Consider the following 26073-nt stretch of genomic DNA (forward strand, 5'->3'; position numbering starts at 1 on the left):
ATCCTACGATATTTTTCCTCCTCAATTCGAAAACTTACCTGCTCCTTTACAATATACATTTTATGTTTTATTGATTTTTGCCAAAAACACAATAGTTTTTAAGAAAAACAACGTTAAATGTTCAAAACTTTATATAACCCATCCAACACAAATCAATCGACACTTCCTCGGCGTGGCCACACACACACGTGCGCGCGCGAGGGGGCAAGGGTGTGGGGGCTTTATTGAGCGAATAGCTTTATTTTTTAGTTTTCGTGCGGTAATTTCAGTCAATTTTGTTTTTTTATTGCAAACGACTATTTTTTAGTTTTTGTGGTATTGTTCTATCCGTTTAAACTTAACGTTTAAGTTTAGGTTTAAATTTAGGATTAGGTTGTGGCGGGACGAGATACGTGGGGTGTCGCGGCTTACGAATTTATCAAGATCTCCGCGTTTATCTTAAATGTCTCACCCACCGTTACGGCTTTCCATCCCGTTGGTGGTGTTGTCACCGTGGCCTTGCTGGTCGCGGTCCTTCACTGTCGCCAGGCTGGTTTTACCTCTTCAACCGCCAAGGTTCCAGATATCTGTGCTTGGAAAGCGCGCGGAATCTGTCGCCGTTGTGCATGTGCGTGCGTGGGAATGGGATGCGTCGAATGTTCTAGGCGTTAAATTCGAGGCTCTCCTGAGTAATCTCAATCGTGATCTTTATTTGTTCACAGCACTTACACTATGGGCCTTCAGCGCCCCTCGCACAATCATACTCTCGCGCTTTCTCATTAACACACTGAGTGAGAACGCTCGCGCTTGTCCGGCACGCGGTCACGATCGTTACAATCTCTGTCGCGTACTCGCGCGGTGTTCGTGCGTTTCGTTACACACTCAGGTCGATTCGCACTGACTCTGAGTCTTCGCGTCCGCGCTCTCATGTTGTACACTGCAAACAAAGTAAAGTTTATATGTATTAACAGATTTCCAATACAATATACACGGTATACAACTTTGCGGTGTACAACTTTGCGGTGTACAAGTTTGCAGTGTACAACTTTGCGGTGTACAAGTTTGCGGTGTACAAGTTTGTGGTGTACAAATTTGCGGTGTACAAGTTTGCGGTGTACAACTTTGCGGTGTACAAGTTTGCGGTGTACAAGTTTGCGGTGTACAAATTTGTGGTGTACAAAATTTAGGTGTCCAATTGCACGGTGTACATTTTTATCATGTCCAAATTGTAATTTGTCCAGAATTTATTTTTCCTGTGTACAAAATTATTGTGTCCATTTGAACTGTGTCCAATTGTACTGTGTTCAAGTGAACCACTCCCAATTTATTCATGCTGTTGACTGACAATGAGACACTTAAGTCCATACGAATTTACCTTATATTGTATTCATCCTATTTATGAATTTCTTTATATTCTAAAACTTATAAATTTACTGTCACAAACTTGTCAACGACTGTTGTCTTGCGATTAATTCCTTTGTAATTTCTATTTGAAAAGGACCAAATTCCCTAGTCGAAACGTTGCGATTTTTAACTACTGATACGTTCGGCGCTACAAAAACTCAGGCCGAATGTCACTAAGCGCATCTCACAGACCGCTTGGCCGAGCTAACATATAATACTCCCTTTTTTCCGCATCCAACAAATATTATATAAATCAATAACAGACGAAATAAGAGCACAAACCTATACACAAGCGAGCATTGACGCTCTTGGCGTAAACACGCGGGAAACACGTGTGATTCACGAGTAGAATTCTGATCGTGAATCATAATTGTTTGAATAAGGAGATAATTAAAAAACCATTATCAACCAAAACTAATTAACAACCCGCCACTTATCTCATTAAAATCGCGCTTGAAAATAACAACAACTAACCATTTCAGGCCATCAGAAAATACCCGTTAAAGTGGGAAATCCTGTAAAATACTTTCTTAACATCATCCTTGAAGACCAAACCCCCTCTTGTCCTGCGGGGTCATCCAAAGTATATAAACCGTATATATTATATAAAATATAAAGTTATAAAGTATATAAACCGCCAAATCCAAGCAGATTCGGATTGTCTTTTCCGAATAACAGTAGTAATAAGAACTAGAAGTAAAATCCTTCGTAAATCTACTTTCTTTTAACTTAGTCTCTGGACGTTCGCGGAAATCCGTCTCAGTCGCGAAACAAACGATAGAACTTAGACGCACAAGCATATACAATACACCTATACCTTACCGTGTCTCGCCCGTTATCATTCTTCTTATTGTGTTATAACTTTCGTGCATCACTAGTATTGTGAAATTATTAAATAAAATTCGGTGGTGAATATTAAATGAAATTTCGTCTTTTACTTCTGTGTTTTCGCTTGTGTATGTGACCGCGCTAGCAAACCAAAAGTGCAAAAGGTGAGTGCCACCGTCTCGTCCCATCATTATTGCAGACAACGAGGATTGATCACCCTGGGTCTCCTCCTCAGGCCTATAACGTGCCTCTCTGAGGGCAGCTTCAGGCTCCTCTTTAGCATTATCACTCCACTCCACTAGGCGAGCGCTTCCTTGACGGCGCACCCTTTCTTCTCCCTAATTAGGTGCCTCCCTGAAAGCAGCTCTCTTCATGTCAAATCTCCGAACACTCTTATCATCTTCTTTCTAAAAAAAAGTAGCCGTATACCAGTTTACATTGCCAACACCTCCTCGCGACTGTTCCAAAGTGTCTTACCAAAGAAAAGAAATCACCTCTCTTCCTCTACTCCACTTCCCTACCTGTAACACTCATTTACCCAAGTGAATCGCGACAGAATTTTCGTTCGTTTTAATCGTTCTGCCGTAATATCTACGCGGCCATTTCGATTGTATACCTTTCGTTCGGTTTCCTCCACCTTCGAGTATCAAGTTCAAATCCGACAAAATCAATGTCTTAACATGGGTTATTACCTCAGATGGGACGAAAGCGCAGGGGACGACGATCCAAAAGGGAACACCAGTTCAAAAGACTGAGGCGCAAGCATTACAAGGGCGGAGATTTTGACCTGAACATTTTTAATATCGGGTACATAGAAGAATCTCCGTCCCCACCGTCACCTTCTCGAGAGATTCAGGATCTCCTGAATCGACTTAGAAGCCTCCGTCATACAACCCTGACCGCGCGCGGCTTTTCGCCCCCAAAATCCGTCATACCACGGTCCTTAGATTTCTGCGAACGGAGACAAAGGACATTGCCATTCGAAAGAGGAACCGATCTTGGCGGCCTACGATACACCTGACGTCTCTGCAGTGCGAGACTCAGCCAACGCCACCAAAACTCACCCTCTCGGCGACCAGCAAGATTCCCGCTAACAACCCAACTGCCGGGCGTTTCGCAAGACGCTGCATCGCCCCAGCCTCCTCCCGCTCCGACCACTTCGAAACGGCCTGCTGAACGTGCCAAATATATTATTAAAAGGATTGGTAACACAACTGTTGCCACAAAGGCAAAATAAATTAAGGTCTCAGAAAACATAATTTCTTCTATTGTTTCCTATCCCCGCCTAGGCTCTGCCAAAAAAATAATATATCCTACACTTTGCTACTAATAAAGTGCTAAGTAAGCTGTGGGTGATAATCTTCTTTTATAAACCTTTTGGAGTAAATTTTTTCACGAGAAGGGGAAACGCCGCGCCTTCGCCTAGTGGCGATCTTGCGAACTACTCGCAGCTGTATATATTTAAATAAGCTTATATTTTGAGATATAGTATTGTGATATAATCATATATAACTCTATATAACTATATAAGTTTGTGTTCGAGAATTATTTTGCTATCTACTACTCTCGTCGCCGACCAGATGGCAGCATCTGCGGGGCACGGTCGGGCGAGACTAACAGAGATCGGCGCGCATCGCGCAAGCGCATGCCTGATCATCTCAGCTGGCGACGGCGCTACTTCACGTTTGTTTCCGGCTAGAGGCTGCCGTGCATTACGAACGCATGAGATAGTGTGCATACAGTTTTCTTGTATTCTTCTCATCTCGTGGACATTCCGAGCGCTCTCAACGATACTCAACTCAAGGATCAACTCATTTGCCAGACACATTCATGAATATTTAATGCATCAATATCGTCCACTCAGATTCACCGCGTGCTGCGCCCGCCGGCGCCATGCGGTCTACACGGCTCAAGGGGCATCAGCATCACCAGACCGGTGCTCAATTAATATAATTGACTCGTGCAAGAACATTTTCATTTTTCGGTGAAAGACATTGTGAGCACTATCAGACTTATCACGTGTGTATTCTCATCTCTATCAACCGTAATTCTGTGATAGATCAAAATCGCTATGATCACTGTGTGATAATAACATTAAAACCAATATATTTTTACTCGTGAGCATTATTGCCACTACGTCCTCTCACCCTGCTCCCATCCGTAGGGTTCCAGCGAATTTTATTGCGAGATTCGCAAACAGTTTGTATGTGATTATATATTTTCAGTTAAAATTATAATGCTTACTAAATGATATTTTTAATATGTTTGTTTATAAGAACAATATATAATATTTATTAAATATGTACGTGTAATATACGTATATATGTACATATGTTTGTAAAAAAGAAAATTAAACATAATTATTGACAATCGGATTTGTTTATAATTATTAAGATATAAAAGATTTTTAAACATTAAACGTTGCATAGTAAATGTATATTACATAATAAATTATTTATGCGGACAAAATTTATGAGCACATAAGATTACTTCTTATATGAGCATATAAGAGCATATAAGAGCTATTTTTTCCCGGGTTTGCCTACTTTAGAAATGATTTTATAATAAAATAATTGTTTTTTACAATAAATAATTTTACTTCTGTATATTAAAAATAAGTTACTCAAGATTTCTATTAGAGCAAATATAATGGAATACTAAAAAGATTAAAGATAATTTTTCTTCATTTTCAGATGTCCGAGTCCGTAAAAGTAGCAGTAAGATGTCGACCTATGTCTGACAAAGAATTGCAGCAAGGATGTAAGGTATGTAACAATACATTCGTCAAACATCGTTTTTTCCAATTTTGCTCTCTCCCATATAAATTTTAAATGTAAATTTTATTATACCTATTTTATTATATAATACCTATTCTTATTATATAACATTATTGTAAAAGTCACAATATGATAAAAGTATGTGATACATGTCTGACGACAACGTTACCTTCCGATCCCGCCGTACGTAGGAGAAGTGCACCGGAAATAAATTCAAACGTTAATCAGCACTACAATAATTTACTATCTCTAATAATTTCGCGAAATTCTCGATAATGAGCGCCAGGCGCGATAATTCGCGCCGCACAAAAATTACTAGTTTTTATCTATCCACAATAGCACAATATACTTCGGTTAGCTCGCGACAGAGGGGCGGGTCTTTTTTTATGATGCGGAGTTTGGAGAGAGGAAGCGTGTCGCACAAAATATACACCAAGATTAAATTATAGGAAACATAAATATATATTTCATAGTAATATACAGGATTGGCAATAATGTGGTACGTGGTATAAAGAAATTCAGATACGCGATGAGTTTCGTAAAGCAAGTTAATTACAGCAATTCTTATTCAGTACTTCCGATGACTTAAGTCGTCACTACAATCCGATACGTAAGTCTCCTCGAGAGATCTTCGAGACGCGACGTGATAATTGTTCGGACTTTACCGTAACATATTTCGATACGACTTGACAGTACTTTATGATACGCAATATCAAATAAAGTTCTCGATATAATTCCAATCGTTACAACGTACAATACGATAACAGTTGACTCGACTTTATCTTCACGATACAAAATATTTTTCGACACTGCTTCTTATTACGATACACGACACAAGGTGACTGTTGGTGGCCGCTCAAGCGGGGGAAAAGATCTTGCACTCGCGTACAAGCTCACAAAATTTTTCACACGAATATGCGAATATACACAAAATACCGAAACGCAACTGAAATCGATATGTTTACGATGCGAAAATTTCGATACGTAGAAAATATATCCAAGGAGATTCGGAGCCGGCCGATCCGCCGGGCATGGCTCAGAACACTTAATATCTTTGTTCTCCTTCCGCTAATGTCTTCAAACTCTCTGAGACAGCACGATACCTAGGCGCGAAAGAGGATAGCCGGGGCCGATCTCACCTACCGAGATATGCGAGAGTGGACGTCTTATAAAATGGCTGCTGGTGGTCACTCGTCCGCTTGCCTCAAGAGACGTGAGTTGGGATCCTCAGGACTTGCACCTCTCATGTGGCTAGCTCGCCAAACAATGATTTTCGGGGGATCGGCTGCGATCCCGCCGAGTCCTCGCGGCGGTACTTGCGCACCCCGTGTAATTCTCGGGAAACTCTTCGTCCGTCGTCGGTCGGAATATTAAGCGACCTAGCGCTACTCTCGCTTTCCCAGGACTTTTCTCTGCTATTTTCTGCTGCTACCTCTTCAAATTACACTTCCAAATTACACCTCTAAAATACACCAAAATACCGCCCTCGGCTGGCCAGGCTGCAACAATCTTTCCGCCTACGGAATATCGAGATACACCAGAGCCTCCGAATGCGTTCTGCAGTATGTCAATTTTTCCTGGAATGAAGTCGGAGCGTCCTCCAGACTTCGGCCCTTCGATTCCTCGATCTCCTTTCTGGGCGTGGCACCTTGTGCCTCCGGACGGCTTTGAGGGGAACTCAGCCGGCGATCCACAGTCCCGGATTCCACCTGTACCGTATAGCCGTTTTTTTGGTACCCTCCTCACAGCTTCTGTGATTTACGACAAAAATCTTCTTCGAATTTTGCAGTCACTAAACAAAAGTATTTAATAAAAGTAATTAAATCGAAAGACACGATAAGACGCATGAAAATATAAAAAAATATACGTCGCCGAGGTGGAGAGATCGCTCCCCGCTGACACGAGGGCGCAATCCTAGATTTCCCTTTCTCTGTCGAGCTTAAGCCCTTGTGACGGACAAAGTCAAGTCAAACATGTTAACCCTTTCAACTGCATTGACGCCATATGGCGCATATTGTTTATTTTTTAATTGGCTGGATTGATTGGCGTAAGAATTGGTATCCAAAGGTTTTTTGTGTTGCTGAATATGAATCCAAACTTAAAACTTCAAAATTCAAAATAGTTGAACCAATATGGCAATCAATTTTTATGAAATCTGGTACTTTATTGGTGATAGAGGGTACAAAAAGTATTTGCAAAAAACCATATATATTAACACATAAATACTTATTTCCTAATTTCAATAACAAAAATTTGTCCCTTAAATTTAGCAATTTGAAAACCTTCGAATATCAGTTTTCATAACATTTAAATAGACTTTAGTTTTTTAATCGACTTTACTTCGCTAATACATGATCGCTTGATCAAGGAATACTACAAACGTTGAAGTTACATTATCAGTTCTTCTTAATTAATTTAACAATGCAAGCTAAGGCAAACGGAATCTCTTTACTCGAGCATTTGCATATAATCGACATAAAGTTTTTTTTTTTTTTTGTTTTAAGCATGGAATCAGATGCAATCTTATACAATATATAGATGCTGGAATAAAATTTGGCCAAATAAAAAAAAAGACGCTGAAATCCAAACGAAAGAGTCTTCAATTTCTCTTTTTAACTTGGATGGATCAGCCGATGTTAATTTAAATAACAACTTGATATCAAAAGAAAATCGTAAAGTTAAAGATTTATTAAATCTGGTTAATAAAATTGTGAGAGTTATGAATTAATTGACGCCGAAACAGTTTTGACTTGGCTTCAAAAAACAAAATCTGTAATTTTTTAATTTACTTATTTTATTTATATGTTTTTTATATACTAAAATAGAATAATTTTCAATATTTTTAGAAGAACAATATAAGGAAATCAACCATATTCATTCAGAAGATTATGAGAATTTTTTTTATAACAGTGCCGAAAATATCAGTTCATTAAATGAGTCTGAAAGTATTCAATTACTGCATAGTTTCGAAAATATTTATGGGCTTGACACTTCAGAAAACAATGACACATGCACCTCAAACTTTATTTCAATATCGTACGATATTTTTATATCTTATTCAAACTTATAAAATAAATGCATTTTTGTTTTTATTTATTGTAAAAAAAGTTTTATTGTTTCGGTACAATGTTCTATTTGTAGTTTTAAAATACAAATATATGTAAGTTTAAGTTTGTTCTCAATTTTATTAATGTACGTTATTTAATAATTATTTAGATATATTAATACTTAATAAATAATAAATAATTAAACATTATATCAACAGAATTGAAATAATTTAATGTCGCCAGTAATTAAAGCCAAAGAATGAGTAGATTAAAAGACAAACTGGCAATATGTCCTTTTCAAGTGAATAATTCGGTTATATATGTGATACGCAAGACGACAATTGTTCATAAACTCGTGCCGATGGATTCATAAAAATTGTGTCTCATTGTCAAAAACCGAAAAATGTATAACAGGCAACAAGCCTGTCAAAAAAATTCAAATCAGTAAAATAATTTTAAGTAACGTTTCAATGTAATTTAAAAATAAATTACAATAAAATATTGCCAGTTTGTCGATTTTTAATCTATTCATTCTTGAAACATTATATGTTGTAAAAAATGCATTTTTCACGCACGCAGTACCCGGCATTATTGAGAAAGTCATGGTTGAAACGTGAGTTCAAGTAGGAAGGTGGTGTAGTGGGGGGTTGCGATCGAACGCAAAAGCGAGAAAGCACTATTGAGAGAAGTTCTATTGGCAAAGTGCACTGTATTGTCATATTAGCGCTACTTCATAACGGCAGGCTGCTAAACAAATAATTCCATAAGCAATTACTAGAATTCGTCAGCTAATAACGGAGATAATACGAGTGGCCTCTATATATATGTATATATATATATATATATATATATATATATATATATACACATAAACACATACAGAATAGTGTTAAGATTCGTTACTTCACCAATTACTCTTTTCATTTAGTTTATCTCTAGATTGAGCAAAGAAATGTTGTCATATATCGAACGTATTGTAACCTAGCGACCACGTCATAACATGCACGTGTATTCTTTCACGAGCAGATGTTGCATCTTTCTTTGCAACGAGACATCTCTGTATGCCTTTTATATTTTTATGAATTGTTTGTACAACCATATAAAAGGTACAACACAAATCTTCTTTTTCCAACTTTATTTATAATTACTTATATTACATATATTTAACATAATATCATTAATTAATTAATTGTAATTAACATAATTTTATGGCTAAACTTCTAAAAACTACCCACATAGAATTTATAAAGTTTTTAGTGAAAATGTTTTCAATGACCTTAAAATGACTATTGTTGAATAGATTTTTGGCAATGGAAAAATAAAAGCAGAAAATGATTAAATCAAATTATATGTTGATAATTGTATGCGTCGATTCCATGTGGAAGTTTGATTTTTCACACGAAGCAAGCTCCATTCTCATCCGCTTGGTACTTACAACCTGAGGCGGTCCATAATTTTGTTTTACATAAGTTTTCAATTTTCCGCGAAGCGACTTTTACTTTCAATTTTATATTATGACGTTATATGTGACTGTCGGGGTATAAAAACTAAATGGGGTCTTCTGTCAAATGTTTTATAATAAAGATTTTTTTTCATAAAATCCCACCCTCACAGCATCAAACTTTACAGTAAGGTTAGGTTGAAGGAAGATTACAATCTTACATATGTTAATGAGAATGTTACTGGAATGTGCCACTAACCTTAGAATATAACTTAACATGGTAATATTGCCGGAAGGTTAATAAAATATTATTTTAATATTCTAGTAAATTTACAGGTAATTACATTATTTCTTAGTTAACCGTCTTAACACGTCGTCTGTACACTGATCCCAAAAGGGAACAAGCGAAATTTTTTATTTATGTAGGCACAAAATCGGTGATAGGCAAAGCTTGGCTCCCTTCCCTAAAAAAACTTAGTAATAGTAGGTACTCATACTCAAAAGGACGCTTCGATCCGGCACTTGTTGTTAAAACGGCAGAATGTAAACTTTTCAAGTGTTTTCAAAAAGACCTAGTGTACAGACCGTGTTAGTATGTCATGACAGTAAGAAATATATTCGTCATAAATCAGACATAAATTCGTCATGTTATACTATTTGCGATAAAAAATCTATTTTTAAATCGGCGTGACTTTTTGAAAGACTTGGCTTTCAATTTAGTAAAGCCACATTTGCAACGTCGTTTAGAAATAAAAACATTAAAAAGCTATTTGCGTCATACAATTCAAGAAATTTTAAATAATGACAATGACTCTACTCAGGCTTTTAATCCTAATGCAAAAATTAACAAACGAAAAAGATATTCTATATGTCGGTCCGTGGATAATTTAAAAAAAACGTGGTTTTGTGTGATGTATGTGGCGAGCCAATTTGCGACGATCATCGCACAATTTTCTGTTAGATTGCGCACAAAAACATAGTTAATATTATTATTTCAATTTTGATCATTTTACATTATATATAGCTAAGCTTTTTATGATAATATGTTATAATTTTTTCTAATAAAAAAAGATTTGTAAAAAATAATCATTTTATTATATTCTCATTACCCGAAAAATACCTATTTTTAATCATGCAAATAATTATACTTTTTGCAACCGACACATGTAGAACAATTTTTTTCTGAAAAGTCATACTTTATTTTAAAAAACCTCAAAAAAATTTTTCTTAATAATAATTTGTTATTAAGTTATGCATTTTTTTACAAAATTCCATTTCTTGTCAATGTCGGGATATTTAAATTGTTATTGTAAAAAAAATTTTTAATAAATGACCAAAATAATTATTGAAATTAAAAGTGTAGTCACTCAAAAGTAATTAAGAATTGTTTCCGATTGTTTGCATGTATTTAACATTAAAAAAAAATGGGACAGGACAAAAAGGGGTCAGTGTACAGACCGTGTGAGTAAAAATAAGTGTACAGACGGAGGGTTAAATAAAATTTAATTGAGAATTAAAATTTAATTTTTAATTAAATTTTTTTAAATTGAAAATTAAAATTGAATTTTCAATTACAATGAAATTTAATTGAGAATTGAAATTAATTTTCAATTACAACAAAATTTAATTGAGCATAAATTTTAATTTTGAATTAAATAAAATTTAGTTCAGAATTAAATTTCAATTCTCAATTAAATTTTATTTAATTGAGAATTAAAATTTGATTTTCAATTACAACAAAATTTAATTAAGCATTAAATCTTAATTTTTAATTAAATAAAATTTGATTGAAAATCAAATTTTAATTCTCAATTAATTTGTATTTAGTTTAGAACTTAATTATAAATTGCAATAAAATTTAATTGAGAATTAAAATTTAATTTTTAATTAAAATAAATTTAATTCTTAACTGAAATAAATTTAACAAAAAGACGATCGAAATGTAATTCTTAATTAAATGAAATTCAGTCAATAATTAAATTCTAATTTTTAATAAAGTTATATCTCTCAGAGAATGAAATTTTAATTTTCAATGTAATTATGTTATGGCAGTGTCGAAATGGGACACGACAGGTTCTCCAAAGATTAAATGTAATGTATTTATTATTAATTTCGCAATTATTAATTTCAAAATAATGCATTTTCAACCAGAGTACGTATTATAAGTAATTAAAAACAAATAATATTTTCAATCATTTATTTAATTAAGTTTATAACATTAACAATACCTTTCTTTATTTATATGTATTTTTACACAGATATGAACTTCCTTATATAATGATAAAAACCAACTTAAATCAACTTACATCAACTTAAATAGTAATTGTCCATTTAATAAGTGTGATATGAGATAAAATAAGTGTGATATGAGGTCAGTTTTTGCCTGTCGTAAAGAAAAGAAAATCTTGCTTTTTTTATGTGTATAATAACTAATATGTAATTGCCATATTTTAAGGATTTTATAGCATGTCACAACACCAGAATGCAGTAAGAGTAAGTAATTACTGACGTGCACGTAAAAATTTGGTTGTCAATACACTATTTCTTGTCTATGACATAAATTCAAATATGACTGTGTGGCTAAACAGTCAGAAGCTTTTTTGTATATGTCACTGTATATGGATAAAATTTATTTTAGATGACCAAGTTATAAAAATTACATTAAGGACAAAATATTTGCTATTAGTTATTTGTAACTATAATTAAATGCCTGGTCAAAACTTTTTCATGTAAAAGTATTTAAAAATCTGTAGAATTATGTATCAAAAATGTCCATGCAAAATTTTATATTGTATATTTTTATATAATTTTACATAATTTTATATAATTTTGATATATAATAATTTTATAGATTTATACATGCTCTTGTATGAAAAATGTTTTACCGAAAAAAATTACAATTATATATAATTATACATAATTATATTTAATTACATATGATTATATTGTATATGAATAATTTTTTCCCGATAAAAAAATTTCATATCAAAGCATGTGAATAAACTATAGAATTATATCAAAATTATATAAAATTATATAAAATTATTTAAAATTACATAAAAATATACGATAGAAAACTTTGCATGGATATTTTTGATACATAATTCTATAGATTTTTATATACTTTTACATGAAAAATTTTTGACCGGGTGCTAAAATAATTAAAAGTTTTATTTTTATAGTTATTGTTATTATAAAATTAGTAATAATATCATACAATGTATTATACTGACAAGAAAAATGATTGAAATTATAATTTAAAGTTACTAAAACAATACATGCGCGCGCCATTTATTAATTCTATATGTATAATATACACAGTAAAAAAAATTGTTGTGTTAAATTTAACCGATATCGCATGTCCCAAACGGTTCACAGAATTTTTTCTGTTAATTTAACATATTAAGCATATATTAAATACCAACATAAATATTATGTTCTATTAAAGTTATCAGAAATGAAATGGTCCTTTTAAAACCCGATTATAGAGTAAACTCAACATTTTTTAATCATTTTAATAGATAAATTCTGTCATTGATAACAAGGAACATATTTATTGTTTAAAATTAAAAGTACGTGTACATTAAGTTATTTTTACACTTTTTTTCAGTTATTAAAATAATTTAACATTTTACTTGAATTAACACAACAGCAATATGTTAAAGTAACAAATATGTTAAATTTTAACATAAAAAAATATGGAAACTACTAAATTTTACGAAAACTATGCATTTTCGAAAAAAAATGTTTTAGACAAAAGTAGAGTTTCAAGTAAGCATTATATGATAATATTAGTATGACCTTGAAAATATATAATTTTCATAAAATTTAGTAGTTTCCATACTTTCATACTTTTGTTAAACCTTATATGTTATATATGTATAGCAGTTATATCTATGTTTAAATGAATAGTAATATTTATATTTAAAAAACACACTGAATCTGTAACAGATTCTCAAGAAATTGACTAAAAAAAAATTGACGTTGCAAAATTGATATAAGTAAACTATCATTATTGTAAAAACAACTATTATCGAGATTGAAAGTAACATTTAAAAACTGTATTTTGATATTTATTATAATGTATGTATTTAAGTTTCTACATGTGTATATTATATTCAAAATTTGGAAGAACTTTCATCAGAAGTAAATGTAAAAGTATTAAAAACAAAAGTATTAAAAACAATGATAATATATCTATTGAAAGAATTATTAAAAATATGGGATTTATTTCTAATATAGGAAACTGGTAGAATAGATAATTGATTCAGATGTTGTTAAGAAAATAGATTTTAGAATTAAACCAAGATTTATGAATAATTTTAAAAATAACAATCTTAAATTTGGATTTATTTAAATTCAAAAATATATATAGCTCAATGTACAATAAATTATAATAAATTTACATTTTAAGTAACAGGACAAAACTAATTTTGTTAAGAAGTACATTTATTTTAATACATTGTGAACATTATATTGTTTACTTTATTTTTACATGTAATAAATAATTATTGACGATTTTATAATATTGCAGATACAATTATTAAAGATATAATGAATAAAACAAATGAAACTATATAATTAATAACAATTTAATAAAGAAGCGAATGGTCTTTGCTATAAATATAAAAAGTAATAAAACTAAATATTTAACTTATAATTGAATAAAATTAAAATCTAATTAATAATTTGATTATTACTTGAACAGGTATAAATTATCTGATCACTATATATATGCTAGAATATAATTGATAATAGATTTTTTGATATTTTTCAATAAATGATTAATTTGGAACAGACATAATATTGATATTTTTTTAAAATAAATTTTTATTAAAATTTTTATATTAATCAGTTTTACTTTTCTTTTTCTGTTCTTATAAAAGAAAAAATGTTGATAAACTTACTACTTGTATTAAACGTATATTACTTTTGTTTAAATAATTAAATTATGGTCATAAATATCAATTTTTTTCTCAATATTTTGCAGATTATATTACACACACAACACGCTGGATTTTCAAAAAATAGCTTAAAAATTTTCATTTTTTAAATCTTTATAACATCCTTGTGTGGTTGCATGTAATACAAGCAGCACTACATTTATAAGCCGTTTATTGATAGCGGGTGAAATATGTGCCAAATCGATAGTACGACCAAGTCACTCTTCCCTGTAAACGACAACACAGGTTCCGTAGGTATACACACATACACACACATGTAAATGTACTCGTCACACTTTTTTGCTTTAGTAACATTGCAACTCATGCGTTCAGTACTTTGTACCTTTCAATTTTAAAAAGACAGCTACATAATTTATACGTCATAAATAAATTTTTTTACACATGCACACACATAATATTTTATAACCATGCAATATTTTAGTAATCGCAATTTTTATCAGTTTTTAACAAAATAATTTTAAAAAATTTATTTAAAAAAGTAAAATATTTATGTAGATTTTGAAGAAATTTAAATTTTGCATGAGCTATTTTAGTTTTAAAATATATTTTGTTTAACATAAAGTATAAAATTATTCATTTGTTATTTATTTTACTGTTTAATTTATGTTTAAATATTTTTTGGATAAATATTTTTAAAATACTACTACTAGGAGTACTACGTACATAGGAATGACTATAATAGAGATATATAACTTGTGCACACAATGTCCTTGTGAATCGCTAAATAATTTATGAACTTATATACGTAATCCATATTACCGTAATTCATTTATACACACACACAACTTTACTGTATCTATATCCATCCTAGCAAAAGAAAACAATGTGTTAATACGCATCGTTAATATGCATTCTTATCAATGATCGGAACACTATTATATCATATTTTATATTTAGCATTAAACTCGCTCGATTTTTATAATGGGGGAAACAAACTTTTTCTGAAAATATCACTCAATATGCGTTTCTCATTAAAATCATATAATCAGTTTTCACTAATTTAAAATAACTATTATTTTTTCTGTTGCTTTTTTATATTTATTTTTATTTATGTATATATATATATATATATTTATTTATTTATATTTATATCTGTATTTATATTTAATATATATACTTTTCATGATTTAAATACTTAATTTTTTTAATTACTGATTATGTTTTTTAGTATTATTATTAAATTTCATACGCACTAAGATTTTTTTACAACTTATGTACATATAAATATACAATATATATATACCTATAATTTCAAGTTATTTAGATTTTATAATACAACAAAAAAAGTTTTAATTGAAAAAGGGGTTATTAAAGTTTATTTAAAAAACGTATTAAATAACATAACAAAGAAATAAATTATTTTCTTCACTTGGTATGATTTTTAAAGATTGTGTAACATGCTAACTGTAATGTAAATATTATAATAATATTAAGCATTAACATTAACTTATAACGTTATTTCAATTTCATTTTTTTATTCAAAATTTAACTGTTGTACCTTATAGTTTTAACTATTGTATAGTCGAATATAGTCGTTTAACCATTTACTGCAATTATTTATAGCCCAGTCAAATTAGCATTCAACTTCGGAAAAATTTTCACTTGGCTGGATTTTTGCATACAGTGAGATATTGCTATTTTAAACAATCGCTCAAAAGTCCCCATCGGTACCATGTAAGGAAAATTTTTTACAGCGGTTAAAAGGGGGTAAAAAACAGTTTTTCACGAATATCTCGCAAAATATGGATTTCTTTGCAAAAAAGATTCAGATATAATTTGTAGCTTATAAAATTTGCTATAAAAAATGTTCAATTCATTTTTTTCGTAGGACTACCTTTTCCCGAGCAAAATGATTTACAAAGTTACATGATCATATTTCATTGATAAAATGTACTCCTTTCCACACCACCGCTGAGGTAGAGTACCGGGCGTGTTTTTTTTTTTTTTAAATTATGTGGTATCCCCTATAGGCCTAATCTACATTTTTCTGCTCTGATTATTTTATTATTAAATTATTTTTCGGTTTCGGCTATTTTGAAATCTCCTCAAACTCTATGATTTCTGTGTCTGTTTCTTCCATTTCTTCCATTTCTTTAATTTCTTCCATTTCTTCCACAGCTTTCACAGCTTCCACAGCTAAGTTTATTGGATGTATGTCTTCATCGCTGTTTACATATATGTCTTCGGTGATACCTTCAGCTTGATTTGTGCAAGATAGACCATGGCAATTATCGCATACAGCTGAGCAACGCAAACCAACTTTTCTACAACTGCAGTTAAAGCCGCAGCCTTTAGAACAATTGCAGAAAATAGTATTTAAGATATCTGGAGCAGAAGGCAAAAGAGTTTGAATCGGTTCCAAAATTTCATTTATAATGATCCATCTCCAGTCTTCGGGATTAAATTCATTTCCAAGCCATTTTTGTACTTGATAGTACACCCGGTATAAATGTTGTGCAGCACTAGATGTTGGAGGAAGTGTTGATAATTTTGCAGCCTTATTAAATCTTGTAGATTTTACCAAGAAGAAATATCTGAAATGATCAATTGATACTTCGTTACATGGAGCACCATACATTGTTAAAATGAAGCGTATTCCACTGTTAAAAATCTCTTGTGGAGCACATTTTGGTATTTTGAAAACTTCTGCGCAATTAATCAGATCGCTTCGTTTTTCAAGTAACTTTAAACCTTTTCCTTTGCCCTTATTAAATAATGCAGACGTTGTATCGCACCCAGTCATTGCATGTAGAAACAAAATATGCTCTTTACTTTTTGTGAATGTATCAAAGCTGTTTGAAGAATATATTTTTCTTTCAACTTTGCCTTTTCCTGGCTTCAGAAAATAAATTTCTTTATCAGCTGGAGTTCGAGCAACTAATAGTATTAATAAATCGATGTCTTCGCCTACAACAATTGTTTTATTTGCATGGCATTGCTCTAGTGCAGTATCAATAATGAGAACGTCAGCATTGTCTTAAGCTTGTTTCACGCTGATGTTAGCAGCTTTAAATTTTTCACACAGCATTGAAATAAACATACTTTTATTGTTTTTATTGGACAAAAATTTTTTTTATTAGAAGGCTTATTAGAACTGTCATTGAAGCATCAAACAAGATTTCTATAGATGTTTTAGCAGATCGACGTCGTTGTTCCATAGTTTTTGTATTTTTACTATTATCCTTATAACCGTCAAATACAATAATTACATTGGAACCAAAATGATTCCAAACATAATTAATACATGTAACAAAAATGCCGTCAAATGTACTTTCTGGATTCCATATAACACGATGTAGAAGAAATCCTCCATCAATGATATATGTATCATCTTCTAAATTGAACTCAACAATGGGCTTGAAATTTTCGTAAAAGGATGAATTTTTAGTTTTACGCATGCCTAATTCATCAAAAAGTGCTAATGGATATGGAGCTAATTCATATTGCAAGAATTCTTGAAGTTGATTATCAAATTTTTTTGTTATACTAATTCGTTGAAATAAAAAAAGTGGATCTACAGTCACTTTTGTATTGTGGAATTTAATAGAACTCGAGACTGTTAAAAGTGATGCAACTCTGTTCGAGCGTTTTAATTTGACGTTACTAAATTGTTGACCAATCATACTTTGTATAGAGATAAGGCCAACTTCATAAGTGTTATGACAATTTACTTCATTACCACCGATGATTCCACTATTTATTGCCATAATATGATTTATTTGCGGAAAGGGATTGTAAGTTGTAAACCATTCTATTAATTTCTCTACATTCTTATTGTCTCTTTCTATACAAACATCTCTTGCGTCGACATGCTGGTCTACTGTATCCATTCCAACATTACAAAGTTGTTCTATTCCTTCACACACATTATTCATCGCATGCATGCCATATATCCATTTGCACACTACACTTGCCTGAGTACTTCTTCCTCGTGAAATACCTCCTTTTATTTTTATTGATTTCATTAATGATTGTTCGATGACCATGTCGCTCCAAGTTCCACAACTGAATTTATTAGTACGTTGAATTGTGAAAAATCCGTTAATAAACTTGTCAAAAGCACTTTTTTCCATACTACTCTCCAATTTTAACATATCCTGAAGATACGGATTTAGCATTAAAAAAATGATTTGATGCATGAAAGTATGGAAGCATATTTTTAACAGCATTCAAATATGCTTGCCAATCTGCCATTCTTTCAGACCTTATGAATTCTTTTGCAATAGATATCATTCGAAAATATTGAATTCATAATTTCTGTGGGGCCTCTTTTTTCATATATAAGTAGCTTTTCATTAAATTGGTCTAGTAAAGCTCCAACATTATCATCCAAAGTTTCAATGTCGTCGTACGTTGCTGTATTTCCCAATATACAATTGATGGCACTTTTAAGATTTTCATAGGCACCATCGTTTATGTCCACATCTTTTAATATTATTATTGACAGAGCTAGATGTAGCAATGTATGAGCTCTTACAACTCGAGCATAAGCATGGCCATTAAGTATTTTATCTATTGAATTAGGTGCATAAATAGTCATAAGAACTTCTTTGATACCACTTCCTCCCATTATATAACTAATTGATCCAAGATAAGACATGAGTAAATGAAATCCTCCGAGTCTCACTATAATTTTTGATAATTCCGATGTTTTAGGTGATCCTGCTACTATTTCTCGAGCTTTCAAATATAGAGGTTGATCGAATGTAACAATACATGTGGTGTGACCATACTTTTTTGCATTGTCAATAGCATACCGTAAAGTTGTATATATCATATGATAATTGCTTGTTGGCTGATTAATGAAAGGTAAAAACAAGATTCAAGATTCACAATAATTTTCATAATTTTTTGTTAAATGCTGAATATATCCATTCCATCTAGGTACTTCAGATTTACAACTCCATTTTCCATACATCCACAACATACCTGTATTTTGGAGCATAGACACAGTTGTTTCGTCATTGTAATTGATATTTTGAACAAAAATTTTTTTAAATCCTGAATCTCCATAATTTTCATATGAATGGATTGGTACGTGGGCAACTGCAGCAATATCTTTCCCAGGTAGCAAGCCTACGTCATTTTGACGTCCCAAAATGGTCATATTTGGTCATATGTCGTCAAAATGACCATTTTTTTACATGACCTAAAATTGACGTCATGATGTGACGTCATTTCGTAGTCATATTTCAGTCATGATCTGACGATTATTTTCCCAGACAGCACGCATCCAAAATCGGGACATAAAGACGTCATTAAGACGTATTTTAGACACGGTCTACAATGAGATTTAAGGCGTAAGGCATAAGCATATTATATAAGCATATTATATTTAACTTTAAGAGAACTTTTTTAAGCAAACATTAGATATCTTGGAAATGATGTCAAAATGGTAACATTTATCAGAGACATCTTTGAGATATCTCATTGAAGAATTTCATTTAAGTTTCTTGAAAATGTTATCCTTTATTATTAAGGTTATGGAAAAAGATAAATTTAACAATGAAATTAATAAGTAAATAAATTAATGCTATTTATTTTTAATATGTTTTGCAAAATTTAATTGCTTTTATAAAAAATAATATAATTGCGTCAGTTTATAACATATAGGTATATGTAGACAATAACAAGTACTCATATCGATGAGTCAAATTGGCGTAGCAGCTAGAGTACAAGGTTCGTAATCCTAAGGTCCCGGGTTCAAACCTACCAGCGGCAAGTAAGAATAAAATAAAATAATATAATTTAAATTTAATTAATTAATAAAAATTTGTCCTAAATTTAGTATGTGCTGTTGATAAAAACAATTTAAAAAAAATGTAATTTTTATTTTATTTTATTTTTCTTTAGTTGCAGTTTAAAGATATCCGATTTAAGAAATCTTTTAGGTATCAGTTTCATGATATCTTTCTGTTCTTAAAAAACGACGCATTGGTTAACATTCTGACATTATATGTTATCTTTTAAAAGTCTCTTTATGTTATTATTTTCAGAAACAGGATATCTTTTAGAGATCTTTTTGACAACATATTGTTCACGTCATTCCATGACGTCAAAATACGGTACATTTCATGACGTCAGGAATTTGTGACATTCGACCGTCATTTTAACGTCATAAGGGCGTCATTTCGTGACGTCAAGAATAGTCAGTAAATGACCATTTTGGGACGTCAAAATGACGTGAGCTTGCTACCTGGGTTCGCACTGGGTTTAGTCAACAATTTTTTTATTGGTTGCTCTGCAACGATTGCGCTTGATGGAATTATTATTTAAATTATTCCCATGATATAAACAATATTATGACCGTCAATGGTGTAAATTAATATCAGCATTATCAGCGGCAAATTGAAGAAAAGCACCTGTTTGAGGTGGTAAAATATAAGGCTGAGGATGAAAAACTGCAGACGCTTTATACATAGTTACATTATATTATGTACACATGCCTAAACTTGATAAAATATCTAAAAATACGTCTAGATCACCGGTGAAAAAATATAGATAGGCCTAATTGTAGTCGAGACATAAATGACCTTGGTCTAACTGCTGCCATAGCGTGACTTATAGAAGTGCACTTTAATTGAAATGAATCTGTGCTTTTTTTATTTTTTAAAATAATTTGCTCCAAGAAAAAAGTCAAACTGTATGGAATTTCATCATTTATATTATCGAACATTTGATTTGTAGGAGGATAATTATTTTTTTCAACGGTGACAGATCTAATATCTTGGCGAATAATAGCTGCAGCTGTTTCTAAAATTCGAAGACGTTCTTCTTTTTTGTGTGATTTTTATTTTTATACCACGCTTTATTTAACAGATCATGCTGCAACATCTACAAAGCAGATAATTGTCAAAGTCATACTTTTTGTAGTTATTATAATTCTATCTCCATATTTCTCTACAAGTTTGCTTTTAATAGACTTATTATCTGGAGTGTAATCCTTGCATATATTTTTTAACTCTTCTAAAGTAAATTGACAGTCATCGTTGTTTTCAATGTAAGAATAAATATCTTCCATCGGAAGTTAAACGCGAATCATTTGGACGACCAATTTTACCTCCTGTTGCAGGTTGCATAAATTGTAAATAGAAATCTTTATGATTCCTGCCTCAGCAGCAACCAAATCCTCCTCATAAATAATTCTATTTATGATTACCTTCGCCACGTTGTTGTCATGTTGCCCGGCAGTAGCAATAATGGAGTCCTTGAAACAATAAGTCACTACACGACATATTATTCGACGATATTTATTTCCCTTCTTATTCTCTTTTTCCTCATTGTCAGTTACCTGTTGCCTAGCATTGTGCAATTATCAACACTTTCTTCAACATCTAGTGCTGCACAACAACATTTATACCGTGTGTACTATCAAGTACAAAAATGGTTTGGAAATGAACTTAATCCCGAAGACTAGAGATGGATCATTATAAATGAAATTTTGGAACCGATTCAAACTCTTTTGCCTTCTGCCAGATATACACTTAAATATTATTTTCTGCAATTGTTCTAAAGCCTGCGGCTTTAACTGCAGTTGTAAAAAAGTTGGTTTGCGTTGCTCAGCTGTATGCGGTAATTGCCATGGTCAATCTTGTACAAATCACGTTGAAGGTATCACCGGAGACATACAGAGTGAGTTTTAATGGCTGTCCCAACTTTTTACCATGAGAGATGGAATTACCGATTGCAATCTTAATACACACATGTACGATATATGCATGTGCAAATGCCGTACATGTGTGTACTAAGATTGCAGTCGGTAATTCCATCTCTCATGCTAAAAAGTTGGGACAGCCATTAAAACTCACTCTGTATATGCAAACAGCGATAAAGACATATATCCAATAAACTTAGCTGTGGAAGCTGTGGAAGAAATGGAAGAAATGGAAGAAATGGAAGAAATGGAAGAAATGAAAGAAACAAACTCAAAAATCATAGAGTTTGAGGAAATTTTAGAAATAGACGAAACCGAAAAATAATTTAATAATAAAATAAACAGCAGAAAAATGTAGATTAGACCTATAGGGGATACCACATAATAAAAAAAACGCGCCCGGTACCTCTACCTCAGCGGAGGTGTGGAAAGGAGTGCATTTTATCAATGAAATACGATCGTGTAACTTATAAACCATTTTGCTCGGGAAAAGATAGTCCTACGAAAAAAACTAATTGAACCTTTTTAATAGCAAATTTCATAAGCTACAAATTATATCTGAATTATTTTTGTAAAAAAATCAATATTTTGCGAGATATTCGTGAAAAACTGTTTTTCACCCCCCTTTCAACTCCTGTAAAAAATTTTCCTTACATGGTATCGATGGGGACTTTTGAGGGGTTGTTTAAAATAGCAATATCTCACTGTATGCAAAAATCCAGCCAAGTTGGAATTTTTCCAAAGTTTCGTCCGTTTTTTATCTAATTTGAGTGCTATTACTGCAACTTTGTGACTATCATTTATCATGGATTAACATATAGTTCCATTTGAGAGTTTTGTAACCGATAATGTTCCACATTTTCGTATGTGGAATTTTACATTTGAGTATACAACTTTTTCCGCGAAAATCTACCGTATTAGTGAGTTATCCTAGTTTATTATCCGATTATCGAACGTAAATTTTTTGCTATTATGTTCAACTATTTTTTATTACCACATAATAACCAAAAACACACGAATATAAAGAGCTTGTTAATGCTAAGTAAAAATAATACAATAAACGGGTCAATTTGGCTCGATATATTGATTCATTTATCGTATCACATAATAACATATAAAAATAAAAATATAACTTAGAAGAAAATGCCAGCTAGGGGAAGAAGCTACCTTGATTATTGTTTTTTTGCAAATCTTAATAAATCAGAAGTTAACTGTTCTGCTGATTGCGCATAAATATGTGCTAAATTGTTGAAAAACTCTAACTGTAGGGTAAGAATGCCTGATATAAGACTAATTTATTTTACAAACGTTATTACATTTTTAAATAAGTGTTACTCTCTTATGTGAGCACTCTCATAATAAGCATGAAATTACTAAATGGCAGTCACGTAGCGCACGTACGGCCATGTATACAAAAATGTTCTTTCCGTTGCTTAATAAAATTTTTCAATGTGCTACTTAAAAGGTTTGTAATAATATAATTTAATATCAATGTGTGACTTGATAATCATCTTTAATATGGTATTAATATTATGTATAATTATTGTATCTTGATATTTGGTCAGTGGCTTGAATATTTTAAACGTATAATTTCAATATTTGTATAATTTCCATAGTTCCTAATATGAGATACTGGAAAATATTATCCTAATATATAATATAATATAAAAACAGAAAATTTGGACAAATTTTTGTCTCCATTACTGGGAAGGGTAATTTTTAGTTTTGAGTTTAACAAGTTAATTTTGCACTAGAATCTAAAGTTTTTATTTGCTACTATTTATTACTTATTTTTCTTATGTTTTATTGGCGATAGTTTCAAAAACGTCTAATCTTCAATTTAGTTCAATTTTTGAAAATAAGCTTCTTTTAGAAAAAAAACATAAGCGAGAAGAATTTTTGGCAACTTAAAAATTTTTTTTGATGTCGGTAAGTAGGAAATCTATAATTTTTAAATTTGTATTATTAATGTAAAAAAAAAAATTAAATTGCACAATCACTACACTGGCGCAAAAAAACACGAGACAAAAATTTTGACCGAATTTTTAGGTAATCTTTAAAGCGATGCAACTTTGCGAAGAATCATCCAAATTACATGTACCTTCTTTTAAATTAAAGGGCAAAGACTCTACTTTGAGAATCTCTGAGAGGCAAAAGTTTGACTTGTTAAGTGCGATCCTTTCGTATCACATAAAAATCAAAAATATTCTTTGTTTTGAAAAAAGTAAAAGTTTGTTATCATTTTCACAAGTTTCTCGTTAAAATCTTGCTAATATTAATTCAGATTCTTAAAGTTAATCTTTTTCTAAGCAATTTAAAAAAAACACGTCGATACGATGTTTTTTGTTTGATTGCACACGAGTTTGAAATTTGCACTGCATTTTAGGGTATTTTAGCGAATAAATACGGTATTTTTTTAATATCATGAATTTTGAGTATCAATATGATATTGCATATTGATTTTATTCGTGTTTAACTCAATTATACTGCCTCCTTTGTTAGGCTGTACACTAGCGCGATTTACGTCGCGCGTCGCGTGCGACAGAAATCGCGCTAGACTGCCGGAACCATTAGACGGTGCAATCGCCTCAGAGTCGGAGCTGAACGTACTCGGCACGCCGAGCCGACCGAACGTAACTGAACACAACCAAGCGGTTGACTTACGGATGGCTTACGATAGACGGAGCGCGTGAGTGTACTTGGGCTCGGAACTCGGAACGCATTCGCAGCTGATCGCAGCACGGGTCAGCACAGCTGTGCGTTTGGTCTTCTATCTCCTATCTCCACCACGTCACCCTGCTCAAGAAAAAAAAATAGAACTTAATAGAAAATATTTCTATGATGTTGAATCCAAGATTTTATAACGGTTTTTTCTATTGCTGATCACATATTCCAGATAGATGGTCAATCATTCTAGATTTCAATTTGAAAATTGTCATGTTTAAAACCTATTTCTATTATGTTAAATTCGAAATTTGGTTGCGGTTTTTTCTATTGCCGATCACATATTCCAGATAGATTGTCAATCACTCTGAGTAATAATAATCAGATACACAGTTTATGACAATGAATTCCATTTATCAGATTAATTTGTGTATCAGATTCAATATAGCTATTGTCCGAAGATTTGTATCAGTTTCAATTGAAAATTGTATATTAGGTGTACAACTTTGCTTCCACCGTTTTCCAATAGATGGCTGTAGCTGTAAGTGGTGGTCGAAATAAATAGATCGTAGACATCATACAATAAACTTAGGCATTTGTAAACATCGAAATATTAGTCGATTTGTGTCTGCATAAAGTTATTCTCGATTGAAAATGTCAGCTTACGAGCCAAATTCTCGTCATTTGCGGGAGGTTTAAATTTTTTCTTCAATATGAAGAAATCTGCGGCTGAAGCTCATCGAATGCTCTCAAATACATATGGTGAGGCCGCTATTAGTGAAAGAACGTGCCGAGAGTGGTTTCAACGCTTCAAGAACGGTGATTTTGACGTCGAAGAGCGGCATGACGGTGGAAGAGAGAAGGTTTTCGAAGATGCAGAATTCGAGGCATTACTTGATCAAGATCGTGTCAAACACAAGAAGAATTGGCAGGATCATTGAGAGTGACTCAACAAGCCATTTCAAAACGCCTGAAAGTTATGGGAATGATTCAGAAGTAAGAAAATTGGGTGCCGTGTGTGTGTGTGTGTGTGTGTGTACGAGTTGAAGCCGAGAGATGTTGAACGGCGTTTGCTTGTGAACAGCTGCTTGAAAGGCAAAGACGAAAGGAATTTCTGCATCGTATTGTGATTGGGGACGAAAAATGGTTTCATTACAATAACCCCATACGCATAAAATCATAGGGACTTCCCGGCCATGCTTCCACGATGGCCAAACCGAATATTCACGGCTCCAAGGTCATGCTCTGTATTTGGTGGGACCAGCTCGGCATAGTGTATTATGAGCTACTAAAACCGACTGAAACAATCACAGGC

The 26073-nt window shown here is 32.0% G+C and overlaps 1 protein-coding gene across 2 annotated transcripts in view; it reads left to right on the top strand.

Annotated features, from left to right (window-relative positions):
- Positions 1 to 26073, top strand: part of LOC105836803 (osmotic avoidance abnormal protein 3) — a 170780-nt gene that overhangs the window by 30858 nt on the left and 113849 nt on the right. Inside the window, exon 2 of one of the 2 annotated variants that reach the window (XM_036285329.1) lies at positions 4905 to 4976. In XM_036285329.1, the coding sequence (XP_036141222.1) occupies positions 4905 to 4976 (72 nt within the window). Of the gene's footprint in view, positions 1 to 4902; positions 4977 to 26073 lie in introns of those variants that run through there. The other variant, XM_036285330.1, reaches the window with a different exon arrangement.

Source organism: Monomorium pharaonis, chromosome 4 (genome assembly GCF_013373865.1).
Source record: "Monomorium pharaonis isolate MP-MQ-018 chromosome 4, ASM1337386v2, whole genome shotgun sequence".
Taxonomy (NCBI): Eukaryota; Metazoa; Arthropoda; class Insecta; order Hymenoptera; family Formicidae; genus Monomorium; species Monomorium pharaonis.